General features: G+C 45.3%; 1 protein-coding gene across 1 annotated transcript in view; it reads right to left on the reverse strand.

Annotated features, from left to right (window-relative positions):
- The window catches only part of lrpprc (leucine-rich pentatricopeptide repeat containing), a 76,687-nt gene that overhangs the window by 3,998 nt on the left and 50,501 nt on the right, over nucleotides 1–22,188 (reverse strand). The window contains exons 26-36 of the mRNA XM_042306200.1: nucleotides 18,656–18,724; nucleotides 18,488–18,578; nucleotides 17,418–17,560; nucleotides 14,207–14,375; nucleotides 13,847–13,973; nucleotides 12,109–12,197; nucleotides 11,820–12,024; nucleotides 5,872–6,008; nucleotides 5,522–5,637; nucleotides 1,750–1,824; nucleotides 1,322–1,406 (exon numbers count right to left, since the gene is read on the reverse strand). Of these exons, the coding sequence (XP_042162134.1) occupies nucleotides 1,322–1,406; nucleotides 1,750–1,824; nucleotides 5,522–5,637; nucleotides 5,872–6,008; nucleotides 11,820–12,024; nucleotides 12,109–12,197; nucleotides 13,847–13,973; nucleotides 14,207–14,375; nucleotides 17,418–17,560; nucleotides 18,488–18,578; nucleotides 18,656–18,724 (1,306 nt within the window). The remainder of the gene's footprint in view (nucleotides 1–1,321; nucleotides 1,407–1,749; nucleotides 1,825–5,521; nucleotides 5,638–5,871; nucleotides 6,009–11,819; nucleotides 12,025–12,108; nucleotides 12,198–13,846; nucleotides 13,974–14,206; nucleotides 14,376–17,417; nucleotides 17,561–18,487; nucleotides 18,579–18,655; nucleotides 18,725–22,188) is intronic.

Raw genomic sequence — 22,188 nt, forward strand, 5'->3', positions numbered from 1 at the left:
TAGTACCACTGGTACCTCTGACCTCTTCTTGACCAGGAGGAGAACAGTGTTAATAGTACCACTGGTACCTCTGACCTCTTCTTGACCAGGAGGAGAACAGTGTTAATATTACCACTGGTACCTCTGACCTCTTCTTGACCAGGAGGAGAACAGTGTTAATAGTACCACTGGTACCTCTGACCTCTTCTTGACCAGGAGGAGAACAGTGTTAATAGTACCACTGGTACCTCTGACCTCTTCTTGACCAGGAGGAGAACAGTGTTAATATTACCACTGGTACCTCTGACCTCTTTTGACCAGGAGGAGAACAGTGTTAATATTACCACTGGTACCTCTGACCTCTTCTTGACCAGGAGGAGAACAGTGTTAATAGTACCACTGGTACCTCTGACCTCTTCTTGACCAGGAGGAGAACAGTGTTAATATTACCACTGGTACCTCTGACCTCTTTTTGACCAGGAGGAGAACAGTGTTAATAGTACCACTGGTACCTCTGACCTCTTCTTGACCAGGAGGAGAACAATGTTAATGAAATAGTCAGGTTCCCTGTAAGGCAGGCAGAACAACAGACCTGAAGTACTTCAGAATGTCGCGTTTAGCACGCCACACTGGCTGAAGCAGAACCAGTCATTAGTGAACATGTGTTCCTGTTCTCCAAAAACACCTCTCAGGTTCCAGCAGACACCGTCTGCTCCCTCTCGCCTGATGCATATTTGATTTGCTAGCTAATGACGACTTAGCTACAGGCCAGCAAGCTGAATGACGCACCCTGCTTAAGTTGCCTCACTACAGCCTGGACAGGCCAGGGAGCCGAGCACCTAACTGAAAAACCGAAGCTCATTATCCTGACCTCTTCACACAATGTGTGGCGTACTCTACCCAACGTCACTAAATTGTGTGATTGGACTGTATCGTACAAAAAAACAGTAAGCAAAATTACAGTAAAATACACAAGTTGGATCATTTATATGGAGTATTTCCTGAGTATGAGTGCATTATGTAAAATGCTCTAGCCCAGAGGTCGCCAGTATTATATATATATTTTTTAAACACTACATTTTGGAAATCTATTCCAAAGTATTCCCACGCATAATAGAGAGATATGTGATCGTATACAAACAAAAACAAGGTTTGAAATGATTGTGTTCAAGTCAATTATTATCTGTTTGGGCTTCTTGCGTTACATTTGCGCTCTACAAGCTATTTGTACTTATGTTCCAGCCCCCTGACCATTCATTCAAGAAAGAAAAAAAGGTCCCTCAGCTGAATCTAGTTGAGGATCTCTACTCTATTCCGAGCGTGGCTTTAAACAACGTTTTACCATAACACTTCATCAGGTAGGGATACAACGTCTCCTTCTCTGTGAAGTCAGGGATGAGAGTCATCAGGGTCTTGATCTTGCCCACCTATAACAGATAAACAGTTAGATAGATGCCACCAAGTCATAACACTCCTTAAAATGATAATACGATAGGGATTCAGGTAACCTAGCGAATAAGAACGTTGGGCCAGTAACCGAAAGGTCGCTGGTTAGAATCCCTTAGCAGACTAGGTGGAAAATCTGTCGATGTGCCCTGGAGCAAGACACTTAATCCTAATTGCTCCTGTAAGTCGCTCTGGATAAGTGTGTTTGCTAAATGACTCAAGTGTAATGATTATGCATTTCTCCAGGCACTTTAAATGAAGGCTAATAATAAACAAGCCTTTGGTTCAGATATGATATAGTGTGGTTGAAGGAGATGGTTGTACCTGGCCTGGTTTCTGGGCCAGCCTGGACATGTAAGAGACCAGAATCTCCTTCTGTTCAGCCACAGCATTACAGCGCTAGAGAAAGAGAAGAGGGGCAGGAGAGATCAGAGTCGTGACTAATCAGGTTTCCATCCAACCTTTTAATGAGAGTAAAGTACATGTGGAATAAAAAAAAGAATGTTACGACAGGAGTGATGGAAAATGATCATTTGCCGGTAAACTTTCCATATGTCAACAAAACCGAATACGCTAGACAAGGCGGGATCTTTTTGTGTTTGTAAAATGACTTATGCGAGAAATGGTGGTGGATATAATAGCCATCATATCGAAGTAAACTTCAGGTCATGCGATATGGCGTATAGTCCTCCCACTACTTGGGAGACCATGCAGTTTACTAGGCTACATATAACAAGTTATGATGAACTTGATGCTCCTTTCCAATAAATATCCAGGGTCTTATTCTGGTGACATGATGATCGATGCTCTTATCCATATTCTCATGTAGGGAGCCCACCCATACAGTCTGCAATATGTTGGATAGAGCACAAGTGCCAAGACCAGTGGGCACATTCGCTAGAACGCAACATTTGTGACAAAACCATCAGTAGAGTTGAAAATGCGATGGAAACCCATGTAACTTGCTTTTTTGGTGGGGTAAATTTAACCGCAAAAGTTATTTTTAAGTGCACTGCGTTGCCACACACAGCCTTTCCTCAACAACAAGCATATTTGATGGAAACATGTCTCTGGTTGGAAAATGCAGGATTTAGGAATATTCACCAATTGGATAGAAACTTAGCTAATGACTGTGCAGAAACAAATGCAGACATGCAAATGTGCAACCACACACAGCAATTCAGGGAATTGTAAAAAGGGTACATGTACTGTAGGAGAGCATCTCTGCAAGTGAACAGGGTTCTATTTGCTGTGCCGTGCGCGTTTTGTGTCTTAAGTGTTTTTGAATTGCTTTAGGCCTTTTATTATATGCTCTGCACTCCAGACAGCGCTCTGCAGTTCTAGGTTCATTACACCGCCAACAGGGTGTCAGCCAGATAACTACTTATTTCTTTATCAAATTTAAAAATGTACAGTGCCTGTTCACTTTAAAGTATAATTATCTACACTTAGCAACATAAAGGGGCTGATTGGAATCTGTACTGCGCTGTAGCATTCTAGGGGGTAATTTACTTCACCACCTTTACTTTCTGTCATTAGTCAATTACCAGAGGCAGGAAGTGAGGTAGGGGAAGTAGCTCTCATAACGAGGAGAGAATGAGTGAAACCAACCAGGGTTCAAACCTATGAAAGAATGTATGTAAACAGGCTCTTTATCACAAAGCAGCCATTTTAAATTCAGGGCTTCGATTTAGAAATACTTTCTTATTTAAAACAATTAAGAGGGATTTGCTTTGGGCTAAAGATGTAACCTTAAAAAAAATTGGTAAGAAGTAAAGACTATGAAAAGTGTGAGTGCCGCATTAAACCCTGCCGTGCTCTGAGTCTTCTCTGGGTTCAGTGGCAATGAGGTCACATTACAAGCCATTCGTGAACGGCGTGTTTCTTTCCTTGGGTGGAATTAAAAGCGGCGGCCTCGGAGGCTTTTAACCGCAGCGCGGAGTAGCAGCGTATTAAACAGAGGGCCAGAGTCACTCAGCGGCAGAATGGCTTTAGTACAATCAGGCAATTAGAACACTCCTCCACTCTCCTCTTTTCTCCAGTCGCTCGCTCTCTCCGCTAGGACCCGTTTTATCCAGAAGCCAGACTGGCCGTGACGCAACCCCCTGTATCCCTGATCCCAGACGAGCATACTCCCTCACGGCTGCTTAAAAGCTCTGGATAAGCAGGGAATGTCAGAATATCTCTACCCCCAGCACCCCACCTCCCAGAGCAGGTCTAGGAGGACCCTGCCTCACTGACTTCTGGTCCGACTCACTTCTTAAGGACTTCATTCAACACACTTGTCATCTGCCTGGTTAAAAGCTTTTCAGAGTTTAGCTAACAGTTTCTTATAGGATAGAATTGTTCCTCCGTTACAATAAACCTGGGAGAGGCCTGCAGAAATACCAGCCAAGCTGCTAAATATGCTCAAGTAGATGCATATTACACGAAACACGGATTCTTCTAATTTGGCTTTAATTTCTTATGAACTTAGAGTAGTATCTGTGTTCATTTTCATGTCTCCGTTGGAATCAAGCATCTTTGTTAATCATTGAGCAGCAGTATAATTACATGTGAATTCAAGGGGAACATGATCTGGAGGAGAGGGGCACCAGAAGGTCTCTTTTGATCCTTCTCCCTCTCAATGTTCATGTGGCTTGAGCTACATTTAAATGACATAACTGAGCAAACCGATCAATCTTGCATATGTTCAAAGTACATTATACTCATCGACCTTTTTGCTGCGAAGGTGATCTATATTTCAATGTGACTGAGGGTGATTTGAAGTCAAAGTATGCTAAATAACCTTTGCCTTTATCCAGATTGTGGATTTATCGATATGTGCATGGAAATCAAAATATAGTTATTAACACATTATTATACAACCCTTTTGCCTTCAGAACAACCTAAATTTGTCGGTTGTCAAAAGCCTTCCACAGGGATGCTGGTCCATGTTGACTCCAATGATTCCCACAGTTGTGTCAAGTTGGCTGGATGTCCTTTGGGTGGTGGACCATTCTTGATCCACACGGGAAACTGTTGATGTGAAAAACCCAGCAGCGTTGCAGTTCTTGGCACACTCAAACCAGTGCACCTGGCACCTACTACCATACCCCGTTCAAAGGCACTGTTCAAAAATTTTGTCCAGCCCATTCAATTGTCTCAAGGTTTCAAAATCCTTCTTTAACCTGCCTCCTCCCATTCATCTACACTGATTGAAGTGGATTTAACAAGTGACATCAATAAAGCTGGGTGTAGACTACACAACTTGATGCTAAAAATGGCTGAGCCTCTTACATTAAAGGACCAGCTTTCCTGTAGTGTTGCTCACACTAAACCACTTAACGTAGCTACAACAAGATCTGGCTTAAATCAGCCGCAAACATTTTCAGTCAGATATTCACGCTTTCCATACGGAGTTCAAATATATAGCCAACATTTTGAATGGAATAACATTGCTTGTGAAACGTTAGAACTGTAACGATTTGACACTTTGGCAAGAACAAAACGCACACTAGTAGTGGTCATCGCTCCTGCTCAAGAGTCTACACATTCTGGGTGATGAAAAACAACATCTCACTGGCTTCTTCTCTGGCAAGCTCTCATTGGCTATTGCTGATCATCATGCTCAAAACGTGTCATTGTACATCTCACACTACAAGAGCACTGTTTGAAAATATGGGGACGTCTGGGACTGCTCAAAGACGAGATCGGTAGCGCTCAGATTGAGTGTGACCCGCTCACATTAAAGGAGCGTTGGTGACGACCGCGCACCCCGAGTAGGCAACTACATGGGCATTTTGTCCAGGAGCTCAAAGACTTGTCTGGGACTGCTAAATCCAGGCAAAAATCGTGTTTGCGCACACATGAACAGACACACACAGAGAGAGAGAGAAATAGATAGAAAGCCAGCCACGAGAACAACACCCACAGACTTAATGGAAAGAGCAGGTGTTCCTAATGTTTACCCACACATGAACACACACACACAGACAGAGAAACAGACAGGCAAACAGACAGACAGGCAGCCAGCCATGAGAGCTACACACAGAGACAAATAACTCAAACTGATTGAATGTAGTGGCTGATGTCACTGGGTGAGTGGGATACGTACGGCCAGCATGAACTTGGCGTCCTCTACCATGTTAGCCTCCAGCAGCTGTAGGAAGAGGTCTGAAGCAGCTCTGTACGATGAAAAGTGATTTGCCAGCCTCTCTGCCATGGCACTTACTACACAGAGACACACAGACAGGATCACAATCAACATAGATCTCACTCAGCAAGGTTAATGAGAAGATTGATCTTATAGGGTATACAGGTTGGTACACTGCTTGCTGATAGTCTGTTCCAAGAGTATCAACTACTGCAGTAAATTCTATATGAAAGTGGGGACCATGTTGGACATTAAAGACACATTGTCTGAAGGTGGGCGGGTGAGGTTATACAGGTGTCTGTGTTCCTTACATTTATCCAGAGCAGCGCCATTGTTCTCCTCCAACACCTTCCTGAAGACAAAGGCCATGCTGGCAGCCGGACCCTGAGGCCCATCACCCTGTGTGTAGACAGCCTCCAAGCCCTCCACTGCAGAGTCCAGGTCTCCACTGACAGAGACAGAGAGAGAATATAGGCATTTCGCTAGGTCAAAAACAGAAGAAAAAAAAGGATCCAATCTCTTCAATGAGACCTCAATGTATCCGCTGGGGGAAGTAGCAGCAGAACTTTCTGGGAAAGAAATAACCAGTAAAACACGATAGTAACAGAGATAGAGAGGTCGATGAGGGCATACAGGGAGGTATGATTAAATATTCTCTAAATATACGAGGAGCGTCCCCCTCATCATTCATCCAAACACAGAAAGAGAAAAACAAAGTGCATCAAACTATTATCGGCCGCATTAGCATTCTCTCCGCTAACAGTGGCGTGGGGTGTCATCCCCACCTAGCTCCCAGGGCCAAGACGCAGGACGATAGGATAGCAGAAGTGAAAAGGCGCTCATGCCCGATTGGGCAGCACTCCCTGCTCTCTCGCCTGCCTGGGCCTGTCAGGAAGAACTCTGACCCCACCCCCACCACGATTGGCCTAAGCAGCTGTGACACGTGCGGGGCGGCACGATTTGAGCCGAGCTGACTGGTTAAGAGGGAAGGGTCCAGAAAGGAGCGCCACATTTAGAGATGGACCTCTGTAAATTATTCAGACTCAGTCAGAGCAGTCACAGTGGATTCAGACACAGATTAAATATTCATGTGGGCTGGTGGAGAAGGAGAGGGAAGGATGTAGAGGGGGGAGAACTAGAGGAAGGCAGGAGGGAGAAGGGTTAAGTGTTAGCTTGTTGGGGTCCCAGGTTAGGTTGTTCATATTTGGTGAGAGTTTAGACTATTTGGTAGTGGCAACCTCTTCATAAACATTCCTCTGTGTGACATTGTGTGTGCTGTATTCCCCTAGGGTATTGTTAACCCTCTGGGTAGTGGAGGCCAGGGTATTGTTAACCCACTGGGTATTGAGGCCAGGGTCATTCAAAATCCCATTCGTAAGATTAGGGGTTTTCACCCTGGTGTCATGGCCAAATTCCCAACCTGGCCACATTCCATCATGGTTACCTGATCATCCCCCTCATTCCTAATTGGCATACAGTGTATTCGGAAAACATTCAGACCATTTTACTTTTTCCACACTGTTACGTTACAGCCTTATTCTAAAATGGATTTAATCCGTTTTTTCCCTCATCAATCTACACACAATACCCCAACTGACAAAGCAAAAACAGGTTTAGACATTTTTGCAAATGTATTTAAAACAAAGAAAACTTAAATATCACATTTACATAAGTATTCAGACCCTTTACTCAGTACTTTGTTGAAGCACCTTTGGCAATGATTACATCCTTGAGTCTTCTTGGGTATGATGCTACAAGCTTGGCATACCTGTATGTGGGGAGTTTCTCCCATTCTTCTCTGCGGAGTGGCTGGGCCACTCAAGGACATTCAGAGACTTGTCCCAAAGCCACTCCTGCGTTGTCTTGGCTGTGTGCTTAGGGTCGTTGTACTGTTGGAAGGTGAACCGTCACCCCAATCTGAGGGTCCTGAACGCTCTGCAGCAGGTTTTCATTAAGAATCTCTGTGCTTTTCTCCGTTCATCTTTCCCTCGATCCTGATTCGTCTCCCAGTCCCTGCCGCTGAAAAATATCCCCACAGCATGATGCTGCCATCACTATGCTTCACCTTAGAGATGGTGCCGGGTTTTCTCCAGATGTGATGCTTGGCATTCAGCCAAAGAGTTCAATCTTGGTTTCATCAGACCAGATAATCTTGTTTCTCATGGTCTGAGTCCTTTAGGTGCCCTTTGGCAAACTCCAAGGGTCTGTCAGGTGCCTTTTACTGAGGAGTGAAATCTATCTGGCCTCTCTATCATAAAGGCCTGATTGGTGGAGTGCTGCAGAGAAATGGCGCCGACAGAGGGCTGCCTCGCTTCTAGCTCTTTTATGTATTACTACTTACATTATTAGCCCAGATTTGTTTAGTGATATTACATACAGCCGGGAAGCTATCAGAGCGGAGGTAACTCACCAGCACTACGACTTTCCCGAAGCGAATCCTTTGTTCACACCCCCCAGGGCAATATCCTGCTAAAACACTTGACCACTGATACTCCAACTTCCGGGATGCCTACAACGCCCTCCGCATCCTCCTTTCGGCAAATCTGACTTCGGCTCCATTTCGCTCTTCCTTCCCTATAGGTAGAAACACACAGGAAGTACCCGTGCTAAGGACTATTCAACGCTGGTCTGACCAATCAGAATCCACGCTTCAAGAATGTTTTGTTCACGCGGACTGGGATATGTTCCAGTTAGCTTTCGAGAATAATATTGACGAATATACTGATAATGTGACAGAGTTTATCAGGAAGTGTATAGGAGATGTTCTACCAACTGTGACTATTAAAACCTACCCTAACCAGAAACCATGGACAGATGGCAGCATTTGCGCAATCCTGAAAGCGCAAACCACCGCATTTAACCATGGCAAGGTGACTGGGAATATGGAATAATACAAACAGTGTCGTTGTTCCCTCCGCAAGGCAATCAAACAGGCAAAACGTCAGTATAGAGATGAAACAAAGTGAAGTTGCAATTCAACGGCTCAGTCTTCAGACAATTACAGACTACAAAAGGAAAACCAGATGTCTTGCTTACCGACAAGCTAAACACCTTCGCCCGCTTTGAGGATAACACAGCGCACCGACGCGGCCCGCTACCAAGGACTGTGGGCTCTCCTTCTCCATGGCCGACGTGAGTAAGACATTTAAGCGTGTTAACCATCGCAAGGCTGCAGGCCCAGACAGCATCACTAGCCGCGTCCTCAGAGCATGCCCAGACCAGCTGGCTGCTGTGTTAACAGACATATTCAATCTCTCCCGAACCCAGTCAGCTGTCCCCACATGCTTCAATATGGCCACCTTTGTTCCTGTACCCAAGAAGGCAAAGGTAAGTGAACTAAATGACTATCGCCCAGTAGCACTCACTTCTTTCATCATGAAGTGCTTTGAGAGACTAGTCAAGGATAATTTCACCTCTACCTTACACCCTAGACCAACTTTGCTTACTGCCCAAATAGATTCACAGACGATGCAATCGCCATCGCACTGCACACTGCCCTATCCCATCTGGACAAGAAGAAGACCTATGTAAGAATGCTGTTCATTGACTATAAGCTCAGCATTCAACACCATATTACGCTCCAAGGTCATCATTAAGCTTGAGGCCCTGGGACTGAACCCCGCCCTGTGCAACTGGGTCCTGGACGTCCTGATGGGCCGCTACCAATTGGTGAAGGTAGGAAACAAGACCTCCACTTCACTGATCCTGAAGACTGGAGCCCCACAAGGGAGCGTGCTCAGCCCTCTCCTGTACTCCCTGTTCACCAAGGACTGCATGGCGAGGCACATCTCCAACTGAAATCATTAAGTTTGCAGACTACACAACAGTAGTAGGCTTGATTACCAACAATGAGGGGACAGCCTACAGGGAGGAGGTGAGGGCTCTGGGAGTGTGGTGCCAGGAAAATAACCTCTAAATCAACATCAACAAAACTAAGTAGCTGATCGTGGACTTCAGGAAACAGCAGAGGGAGCACCCCCCTATCCACATCGACAGGACCGTGGTGGAGAAGGTGGAAAGCTTCAAGTTCCTTGGCGTACACGTCACTGACAAATTTAAATGGTCCACCCACACAGACAGTGTGAAGACAACAGCGCCTCTTGAACTTTAGGACGCTTGGCACCTAAAAGTCTCAAACTTTTACAGATGCAGAATTGCGAGCATCCTGTCGGGCTGTATACCACATGGTACGGCAACTGCACCGCCCGCAACCGCAGGGCTCTCCAGAGGATGGCGTGGTCTGCCCTCCATGACACCTACAGCACCAGATGTCACAGGAAGGCCAAAAAGATCAAGGACAACAACCACCCGAGCCACTGCTATCATCCAGAAGGCGAGGTCAGTATAGGTGCATCAAAGCTGGGATGTTTGTCCTTCTGGAAGGTTCTCCCATCTGGTCACCTCCCTTACCAAGGCCCTTCTCTCCCGGGCCGACAAGCTCTAGGAAGAGTCTTGGTGGTTTCAAACTTCTTCCATTTAAGAATGGGGACCTTCAATGCTGCAGGTACCCATCCCCAGATCTGTGCCCCCACACAATCCTGTCTCGGCGCTCTACGGACAATTCCTTCGACTTCATGACTTGGTTTTTGCTTTGACATGCACAGTAAACTGTGGGACTGGTGTGCATGCCTTTCCAAATCATGTCCAATTAATTGAATTTACCACAGGTGGACTCCAATCAAGTTGTAGAAACATCTCAGAAACTCCCCAAATACAGGTGTGCCAAGCTTGTAGCGTCATACCCAAGAAGACTCAAGGCTGTAATCGCTGCCAATGGAGCTTCAACAAAGTACTGAGTAAAGGGTCTGATTACTTCTGTAAATGTGATGTTTATTACAAATAAAAATTTTGCTAACATGTCTAAAAACCTATTTCTGCTTTGTCATTATGGGGTATACTCGGCCTTGTCTCAGGATGGTAAGTTTAGTGGTTGAAGATATCCATCTAATGGTGTGGGGGCTGTGCTTTGGCAAAGTGGGTGGGGTTATATCCTGCCTGTTTGGCCCTGTCCGGGGGTATCGTTCAGATGGGGCCACAGTGTCTCCCGACCCCTCCTGTCTCAGCCTCCAGTATTTATGCTGCAGTAGTTCATGTGTCAGTAGCTAGGATCAGTCTGTTATATCTGGAGTATTTCTCTTGTCTTATCTGGTGTCCTGTGTGAATTTTAGTATGCTCTCTCTAATTCTTTGTCTCTTTCTTTCTCTTTCGGAGGACCTGAGCCCTAGGACCATGCCTCAGGACTACCTGGCCTGATGACTCCTTGCTGTCCCCAGTCCACCTGGCCGTGCTGCTGCTCCAGTTTCAACTGTTCTGCCTGCGGCTATGGAACCCTGACCTGTTCACCGGACGTACTACCTGTCCCAGACCTGCTGTTTTCAACTCTCTAGAGACAGCAGGAGCTGTAGAGATACTCTGAATGATCGGCTATGAAAAGCCAACTGACATTTACTCCTGAGGTGCTGACCTGTTGCACCCTCTACAACCACTGTGATTATTAATATTTGACCCTGTTGGTCATCTATGAACATTTGAACATCTTGGCCATGTTCTGTTATCTCCACCCGGCACAGCCAGAAGAGGACTGGCCACCCCTCATAGCCTGGTTCCTCTAGGTTTCTTCCTAGGTTCTGGCCTTTCTAGGGAGTATTTCCTAGGCACCGTGCTTCTACACCTGCATTGCTTGCTGTTTGGGGTTTTAGGCTGGGTTTCTGTACAGCACTTTGTGACATCAGCTGATGTAAGAAGGGCTTTATAAATAAATTTGATTTTATTGTGTGTAGATTGAGAAGGGAACAAACGATGTAACAAATTGTAGAATAATGCTGTTGAAAAAGGGGTTGGAATACACTCCGAATGCACTGTACATAAAGCGCCAGTAGGCAGAAAAGTGCTATATAAATTCAATCAATTGTTATGAATTATTATTTGTATACAATCACCTCCATTATGCGTGGGAATACTTTGGAACAGATTTCCAAAATTAAAATGAATTGGAGCTGACTTCCTGGTGTTTTTACAGTGTTTATGTACAACAATGAACATTTTTGCTCAGGAAACTTGGGAGACCAAATAAAACCACCCGCAGGGTGCCAGTTGGGTAACCCTGCCGTGTATTGGAGGCCAGGAGATTTTTAACCCTGAGAGCATTGAGAAACAGGTTCACTGCAATGCTACTGAAACCCTTGATAACAGCATGACAATACCCCTTCATAAAGCTGGGCGCGATTGAGTGCTAAGTAGCTGAGTAGATGAACCTTACTTTTTGATGTGTGCCATGGCAGTGTTGTTGAGAAAGACCATGCTTGACAGGTTGAGGGGCGTGCCCAACCCCTTCATCAGAACCTCCACTTCCTGGATGCCTTGGACATCCCCATGGCTACCGAGGGATTGGACCAATCGTGTGACGGACAGTTTTGAGGGCACCTGGTCTCCCTGCAGCATGGACTTGAGTGTGGACATGCCATCTAAGGGTGGGATGAAGGCAACAGAATGTATGCACCAAAGAAACTCACTGTGTGTGTTTGAGCACGTATCACGCAAAAACCCACCTTTGGCTAGCCCTCTCTTGACCTGTGTAATGATGAGGAGGCTGTTGGCTATGTCATTCAGCTTGAACCCTGGGATACGGCCTACGGCACTGAGGAACAGACAGACAGAACAGACATAAGTCAACAATCTTCAACCTTACAGCAGAGGTGAACAACCCTCCACTCTACTGAAATGGGAATAGAGAGAAGAGGGAGAAAATAAGACTGAAACAGAGGGACAGAGTGAAAGTGAGTCCGACTGACAATCAAGTCTGGCCATAGAAGTATTACAAAACAACCGGGTGTTCAGACTACTCCCTCTGAGGTCCTCTCCAGCTCCGAGTGTGGGGGGCGGTGAGTCTCCTCTGGGGCTTGGCAGGGAGAGAACAGCTGCTGCAGTGATGAGACCCTAGGTAATGTCCCTTTCCCTCCATCCCTCAGTCTATCCCCTTGTCCTTTCAGACATCTTTTTTTTTCCATTTCAGAGCCACTAATACCTCAATCAATCTCCCTTTTATTATTACAGTCTCCGACCGGATTAATCTGGCTGCTCAATTGAGCGTTGGCCTCATGCTCCTTATCGCCGCGGCGACCAACCACCAGCCCTCTGCACACTCGGACAGATTGCTGCGGAAACCTTGGTCAGAGTGATTCTTATCAATCCCAAGGAAAGAAAATCCCTCCTGTCACTGCCCTCTAGCCTCCCCATCTCTTGCACTCTTTTCACCCTCTCTCTGGGGTCTCCCCCCTCCACCCAACTTCCACTCTGACCCTCCCACATTTCTCTCCATCCCAATCCCCTTAATCTCTGCTAAGCGCCCCACTGCTCAGTTATGATGCAGCCCCTCCTCTCCCCAACCCAGCCTTGGGCCCATCTGGCTCCAGCCCTGTCTAAGTCATCCACACGCAAGAGACTGGGCTTTATACACACTAGGGGAATTATTACTGCCGTCTTGATCATCTTAACCACATGATTAAACCAACCCCCACTGCATCCCTTCTCTGATAAATTCAAGGTCCCTCACAGGACTAAAAAACCCTGGGTTAAGTCATGCCCTATACTGGCCTGACGTTGGGGTACCTAAAGTTCTGGAGCGAAGGGGGACAGGTGGGGATGTGGTGTGTGTAATGTGGAAGGTATGCGGTGAGTCCTTGTGGTAATTCTACTAACGGTTCATAAACACACACACAGACACACACAGGGAACTTCAACAGCCACCCGAGGGCAGTGAGTGAGGGAAGAGGATTATACAAAGACTCTCCTGCTCGAAGGGGACAGATCATCAGTCATGTGTTATGAGCGATGAGAACCTAATTTCGCTCTCGTTTTTTAAAAGGGATAACTCCTGCTACTAAGATCCCAGGACAACCAAAAAACACACACACGATACATTACTAATCAGCAGAAGATTGTCATTTTTGTGCAAAGTCATCCGCTTCCCAGAAAACAAAATTAATCTGTGGCAATAGGAAGGGGCTCAAGCGCTTCCGAGGCTTACCAGACCACTGCTGTTCACATCCAGCAGGGTTAAGGGTCAATTCACAATCACTTGGTAATCTCAAACCTAATTCAAGAACCCTGGCTGCCCTGTATACTGTAAGCTTAACCTGTGACAAACCAGAATTTGACTCCAAGTGTGGAAGTAGCCCACTGCAAAAGTGTGTGGTTTCTTTGTCAGGACCACTGGCATATAGAGAGGGGGAGTGACGGAGAGGACACAGGACGTACTGACTGGTGAACACACACAGACAAACTCACATCTCTTTGACCACCATGGCGTTCTCCATACTACCCTCGGCCAGCAGAGCCCGGATCAGACTGTCGTAGGGGGCCGGGCCCAGGGTCACACCCTTCCTTTCAATATCCTTCAGCATATCATAGGCCTCTGGACAGACCAACAGAGGGAGATGGAGGGAGAGAGGATGAGAAATGTAGCAGGAGAGAGGGATTGATAGAGATCACCATCAGGAAACATATGAAAAGCATTCAACAATCCACCATGTCAACAGGACAACCAAACATGTTTCGTAAAACATGTCTCAGTGGTCATGGGACAGTCTGTATTAAGAGAAGCCCAGGAAATCCCCAATATTACCAATGGAGGTCTGGTAGCAATACCTTTAGCCTTGCCCTTCTTGCATAGGGTGAGCAGTCTGAACTGGTAGTCAGCAGGGTTGTTCTCTGCAGTAGCAGCCTGGGTGCTGGCTGACTTGGTGGCTTTGCCCTTTGACCCTTCAGGCTTGGTCTCTGACTGTGCTTCTCTGTCTGCAGCCTGCTCATACCACACCTATGGAAAGGTAGAGTACAACATACTGTGAATAACTACTATCAAAACAGTCACTGGTAAAATATGGGTCAATATTCACACGATACAAAAACAACGGCCCCTATGGTACACAAATGATAGGAACACAAGAGCATGCTTATCCCATAGAATAGTGTGTGCGTGCGCAAGTTAAATCGGTGTTTCATAATTCTACAAGGAAGCATAGAAACAGAGAGTTGCAAATTGCATATCACAACATATCTGGGTGATTGGTGCATGTCTGTCGAGTTCAATGTAAAACTGATTTTAGTACTTCACTTAATTTCACTATTTTTCTTTGTCGTGGCAATTCTGAATCATGAAAACACAAAATCACTCAAAGCAAAGTAGGTAGAATGTTTGTATTGAGAATGCTTGGTTAAGAGCCACAGCATTGATTTGCAACTCAGTTTTGGTTGCAACAACCCCAAGACTAGACTAGACGACTGCCATCGAAGATTCTACATTTTTCTAAAATGAGCTTTTACACCCAGCAATTTCATCAGTCCGGACCATGGATGGCACATCAATATCTCCTTGGAAGACCATCAAATATATTAACATGGGTAAGAATGAAATAGTGTATTCTCACCAGGATTTGGTTTATTGCCATTTGTGTATTTCTCAACATTCCATGTTTAGAATGCATTATGGTACATCTAGAACTGGTTGAACATGTGGCTTTGGGTCAGGTCCTCCTGAGTTTCTCAGAGATCTGGGATTGTGAGTGGTACTGGAAGTCTGTTCCACAAGCACATGGAAATGAAGCACAAGGTGGAGTTTCACAGGAGAGTGAGGAGGGAGCTTTATGAGCTCAGTTAACCAGTGGCTTTTCACTGACGGAGAGACAGAAACTGGATGCCATGTTTGTAGCCCAAAATGGTTTGGATGCTACAGACAGAAGCTGGCACATCAGCGTTACTGACTTATGGGGGTCTTCGAGCAAAACGGAGAACCGTGTTTGTGAGTGTCCTCATCTTTCCATATTAGTTTGTAGGCCAAACCGTTCGGACGTGTTGTGGAAATTCTTACACAGGGACACTCAAAGTCCATCTTAAATGGCTCATTGTTAATTATCCATACACTAGAGAGGTTCCAAAAAAAGAACCAATTATTATCCAAATATCAATCAGCTTATTATCCAAATCAGCTTCATATCTCACAATCACACAACTTCACATCCACTTAGTACCATTCCCAAACACACTCGGTAATCTCCCTTATTACCCATGTGCATCTTCAACTATTCTCTTGTTGTTACTTGCTATTAACCTTATGTAGCGTCAACAGTTCTCTTGCCACTACTTACTATACATATAAATAACACCTCGTATTAAAAAATACCTTGTGTTATTTTGTAGTGGTTGTAGACCACAGACATTTCTTCTAAATGCCTACAGACAGCTGTCAGCAAGGCTTTCCATGGTACCATTACACCCTTGACTAGTGAATAGTCTTCTCTCTATAAGACTGTAAAATATTTGTTACTTTTTAAATGATGAATTCTCTATCAGTGCGCTGGACAATTGTTTCTTCTTGAGTGGATGGTCGTGCAGCCGGTACATAATGAAAAAACAATGCCAGAATGTTTTAGTTATGTTCGATATCACCTCCTCTTGGTGAAACTTGGACGTGTTCTATGGCTACAAAGAGCAGGGAGGAAGGTGAGCCATGGTTGGCTTCGATGCAGTGGCACACAATCTATCTGTTCTTATTTCTAATAGCAGCCTTAAGTTCTGCGATGCGATGTTTCAATGCTCGCTTAGTTTGACCAATATAAACAGCAGCACAGAGGCATTTGAACATGTATAGGACTTTTGTGGTGCTACAATTAATGAAGCTTTAGATTTTATATTCTTTACCTGTTCTTGGGTGGAATTTTTGTTGTTGTATCGGTCATATTATCAATGTACAGTGGCCACACTTGTAGTTTCCATTGGGAGGGCCTGGGAGCCTAGCGTCACGCTTCTTGGTTTGCTGCATGCTGTGCGTAACGGAATCGGCAAGATTGTGCGCACGGCGAAAACAAATTAGAGGGGAACATGTTGTGAACTCTGGTAGATTTGGATCACATTTGAGGATGTTCCAGAGTTTCAATACAATGGATTTGACCCGACCGGCACATGGGCTGTACTCTGTGGAAAAACACAAACTTGGGGGTGTTTTGTACTGGTTTCTATTCGTGTTAGTGACTAGGCTTTGTCATTCAGTCTCTCTAGCACGGGTATAGGCCTGTTCAATGACACTAATTACAACCACGTTGCAGGAACCTTTTGCGCATGTCATGAAAAATTTCCCTTTAAGTATAAGAATTGCGATGCGTCTTTTTTGAGTGAGGTGTGTGTGTGTGTTAAGTAGACTGTTGTAGGGTCCCTCAATCTTCAGTCACCCGTTCAGCGACCGGGGGAGGGGGTTAAGCTACGCTGGCCTGGGGTAAATTAGGCTAGGCATACGGGCCGGGGAGGCTAAAAGGGGGTGTGGGGGTTGACAACTCCAGGGAGCCTCAGGTCACAAAGGTCATCTCCAAGGGCTAAAGCCATCACTTTGAGTCTCATCTCCCTCCAGGCCTCCCCAACAAGCATGGACACAACTGGAAGGAAGCTGGAAAATAATGTATTCCAATGGAGAAATAATGTATTTTGAATCAACAGAGGAAATGGGTGCAGTCAAGCAGAGGGAATGCTGGGTAATTTGGTCACATCTTTCCAGTAGCCTCTGCCAGAGTCCTCTAGAGACTTGTGCTAAAGTCCACTAAGCAGCAGAATACATGGTGTTATTTAGCAGTGGCTGAATTATTTGGGCATTAGGGGCTAGTATTAATTCCTGTCCCAATGATCATCCCAAATTCAAATTTACCCTAGCTGTAGCTAAAATACAACGATTTGAACATCAGCAGAGAGGATGAGCTTTAATGAAGCAAACACTGATTTGGGAAAATGACTGATTTGATGGAATAGAAATAAAAGGAGAGCTGTGCTTACTAGTGGTGGCAGAGCAGTAAGTGATTTCAGAAGGCTTTTTTACCTCAGGCACCTCGAAAGGCACCTCCTGTCCATTACTCTTGAGGATGTCAGCCAGTATGCGCAGGGTCCTCTCTCTTGGTATCACATTCTCCTCCTGCATCTTGGTCCAGGTGGCCTCCGCCTTGCGCCAGTCGTTTGTGTCCTCTGAGGGTGAGAAAGAGCATGATCACATGAACGCACACACACACACAAACTCTTCAAAAATATATTTTATAAACGAGACTACTTGGTTAAATAAAAGGTTAAATAAAAAACATAAAACATGCACACCAACATGTATACGCACACAGACATCAAGATTCCTTGTTGACACTCATGCTGCTTAATGCTGAGAGAGCAATCAAGGTAGGAAAGGCCTAATCTGCTCATCCTCCTCAGCCAGACACTTAACTCTGGGCTGATTTGATTTGTATCCGAGCAGGCTTTATCTGCCCCGGGCTGAACTGGGCAAACAGTTCCAAAAAAGCTCAATCTTCACGAGATGTAATCTAGTCATACACTATCTGTGGATACTGGGATTCTGAACCCATTCTCTCACACACAAAATGGCCCTGGGGTTACGCCACTGCTCACCCCACATTGCTGCCAGGGATTGGGGGGGGGGCAAAGGTTAAACGGTCACATGAGAAGAGGAGATGGAGGGAAGTAGTAGTGACTTCAGGGATAGTTGGGGGGGCTTAATATAACCAGTCAGGGGTAAAGTGAGGTTCATAAACTTGGAGAATGTAGATCCAGTCAGTCCATCCATACAGCGCTGGTGAGATACAGGAAAGACCTTAGAATTATGAATTAGAATCAGGGTTGGGCTCTATTCGAATTGAAGGGAGTCCAATTAGGAAGTGATTTGACATATATCATATCCTTTTCAGTTTATCGAGAAGCCATTAAAAATAGATGCCCCTTTTTCAATCATTTAGTTGAAATTTCAGTTTACTTCCTGAATTGACTGCCTTTGATTGGAATTGAGCACAACCCCGATTAGAATCCTAATTGAATAGTAACGTAATAGGATGTCGACAGGAAAGCCACCCAGTCAGAGAAGAGTAGGGATGGAGGTTGAGGGGGACTTACTGCAGAGCCGCAACACGTAGTGATACAGCTCATCGCGGTCACATTCAAACAGCTTGGCTGTCATATCCACCATGCTCTCCAACGACTCCATCTACACAGGGACACAATACTTTAGACGTGGTGCGTGTGCATGTGTGTGCGCGCGACTGTGTGTGGTCTCTCGCTCACCTGGTTGCCGTTGATGCACTTCTCAGCGTACCACTGCAGGCGTCCTGGTCTAGCCCTTAAACCTGGAGTCTGTGGGACCAACAGAAAGGACTTATTTAAAACAAATACAGCGTGGTTTATGTTAAATCAACTAGTGCCTGATAAACCTTTCTGTATTGCATACTGTACAGAGTACATCATTCCAACATGTTGAAACATACAGTGAGCTCCATTTCATACCTCATGATCGAGTACATGATTTAACACACATTAAACCCATACATTCCTGTAATTTCCCAGAAGTGAATATCTGAATATCTCAACTCTAGAACAATCCCCCTGTGAGTTATCCAAGAAAGTAATATCCAACAGGCTCAAAATGACCAGAAACAGAATCACATGAAAAAGATAGAAGATGAAGGGTGTATATGGATAATACCAGAGCCATATAATAATGGTTCTGGATAATACTATGGTATGATGCCCTTTGGACACGCACACTGAGAGGGTGGCATAAGCACACTGTATTTTTGGAGTGATATGTGTTCATAAAGGCTAGGGAGGGTGGGGTGGAAGGGGTTAGAGATGGGATAGCATTTCATCAGTGCTCCAGTCAATCAGAGTGAGATAGTCCCTTGGTTCTTCCACTCTGCCCTGACATGTTAATCTGTCTATGACCAAGATCTCTCAATCCCCCTGTGCTGCAGGACCATGGCTACTTGATCAAAAAAAGACTACGCATTATGGTCTTATACAACCAGCCAAAGGACAAATTACAATTTGTTCTGTTCTCCGCCACCGCGTCTAATCTGCTTAGTAAATAAGGCCGAGAGCAAGTGGTACATATTTTTTCTACAGCAAACAGGAAATCCCCCCGCCCCGCCCCCAGCCCAGCTTGCTACCCCCACCCCTCCAGCCAGGGATCTAAGCCCCCGAGGGCAAATCTTCCCGGGCATAAAATCCATGGTGATAAGTCCCTCTTCCTCCCGCTTCACACACACACACTCTCTACTTTTCACTTCCAGCACATATCCCAATCCCCAAAAGGACATCTAGGTCAGATTATTAAGACAATCTCCTGCCTGCTGCTTTGTGGTTTATGAAACTCAGCCCCTTTGACTATGCTGTCTGGACTAGAGTGCCACAACAAGCTCACATCACACACCCACAGCAAAGACAATGCAGTAGTGACTGTTGCACAAACTCACATAGCCTTTCTATACTCATCCTCATGTAGTCATACTACCCTCTCACAAATTATGCTCAACAATCTCAATTTCTTGTATTTGACACTTATAATTAATACTCCCCACTTACACAAAACCCACCTTACACCCCCCCACACACACCTACCTAATGGTGCCCACCCCTTAACAAAACCACCTAACCTTAACCATAACCAAAAAGTGGTACCCATTTCTATTGTATTTCATTTAATTACCTGCAATTAAACACCTTGCAATTATACAAAACAGAGTCAGCGGCGAGCCTCTCTGTTCTGACACTTGAAGCTCCACTGAAGAGGAAAGGTCTCTGTGATAGATCTCAGTCATCCATCTGACCTCCCAGATATCACTCATTTTAATTAGTGGGCAGATTTAGGGGGCAGAGTTCACATGGAGAGGATATCTGGCTGGGAGAACGAGAGCTTTTTCTGATTCTGACCTACCGGTCCGACATGAGACCACGTCGCAGCTATTTATACACACAGACCAGGTAGAGAGTTCTCTTCTACGTTTAGCCTCAATACAAAGTTCTGCACAATATGGAGACATTAAGCACAGTACACAACAACATGTAGTGAGTCACAAGTTCACAATAGACCAGAAAGGAGACCCCTTTTAGGCCTAAATCCAACTGCCCACATTTGGAACAGATTGTCACAAACATACAAAACCAGAAGAATGTCAATGGAACTGAAGGGCATTTCATGACAAAACAAAAAGCCAAAAGAAGATATTGAAGTTGAAATGAAAAACACTAAATGATGTGTTGGTCTGGTATCATCTGAAGCTTGTCGGAACCTCCCCTTCTAAGACGATATGGAACAGGGACTGTACGTTCCATTCTTAGAGGGGTATTAGTACACAATAATAGCATGTCAATATTTAAGAGGGTTTGCAAATCATAGTTCATGTCCTAAATCCTCCTTATAGAAACTCAGAGGGGACAAGCAGCTTTTGGCAAGCCCTGTCACAGGGCCAGGACACCATGATACATAGATGATCTGGTAAAGTTGAGAGAGAGAGAGAGAGAGAGTGCGAGAGCCACACAGTTCCAGCAGACAGCATTATTCTCATCCTGAAGAATCAGGATATTAAAAGGCGTTCAGGGCCACATAACTAAAGCTCCTGCTCCCCTCCTTATCGAGTGACCGTCCCTCTACTGTCGATCCATCCTCACCGACATCATTTTCATCTTATCCCCCCCGGACCAAAGCCTCCTCATCTGATGAGTTTTTAATAAGCAGGAAGAGGCTTAGGATGGGCGCTGCCAGCCAGCCTGCTGCAGCCCAGAACAACAATAACAACAACCACTACATCTACCTAGCTTTAATAAGGATCGTATGAGGACACAGTTCTGGAAATGGTTGTAATCCTAAACGGCATGGATTGTGTCTATGGTCAAATTAATATCTGCATTAAGACACACACATATGGTTATAGCATCTGCGTTCCAGCTTCCGCCCCACATACAACACACGGTACACAAATACCCCCATTTGACTTAAAACAAGAATACGCACAGACACACACCTCATGGCACTAATCCGTACTAACTGGTATCCATCCAGTCATGCAAGTGGACAGAGTAGACAGGGGAATTGAGCTGGGAGATTAGGATGGTTGGATAATTAAACATCTGAATGGTTTTGTCTAAATAAATGTTCAGTGAGGAAGAATAGACTCCTGAGCTGCAAGCGTTTGGAGTGTGTGTCGGGGGAACGGCCTGAAAGCAGAGACGGCGGATGGACTGACACGAACAAAAGACACAGAAAACGAATCAAGAAAACAGGACTTGTACGGAGCGCTTCTTCCCTAGGTACCTTCAGCTAATAGAAGCTCTTCTCCACTCCAGCCGCAAAACATCTTCAATATGCAGCTCTGCTGAACCCTAACCCTGCCCCCAGAATGATGTACCCCCTCAAACCTAACGAGTAACCACCTTACAGCCCAATTAGCATCCCTCTCCTGAAACGGTGTTCGCTGGCCATCTCAGAAGATGGCTATATCATAGTAATGTGGTTGCTGAGATGTTTAACACCTCCCCAGAGTTTTAGGCATTAACCTACCCCCCTTAACGCCACAGCGATATACAGCAATGTGTTCAGGAATGTGCCTGTCCTCTCTAGCCAGTTAATATGCAAATACAAAAACGCAGTCAATCCCTCAAATCAGAACTGTAGCTTAACCCCTGACCTGTTAGCTCCCAGGAAATTCACAGAGATAGGATTGGCTCCAATCTCTTAATAGAAATTGGAAATAAGTGACTGCTTTTCATATAAACCACTGGCCACATCCAGCACGGAACACGCACAAACACACTCCTCTGCT

Source organism: Oncorhynchus tshawytscha, linkage group LG25 (genome assembly GCF_018296145.1).
Source record: "Oncorhynchus tshawytscha isolate Ot180627B linkage group LG25, Otsh_v2.0, whole genome shotgun sequence".
NCBI classification, from domain to species: Eukaryota; Metazoa; Chordata; class Actinopteri; order Salmoniformes; family Salmonidae; genus Oncorhynchus; species Oncorhynchus tshawytscha.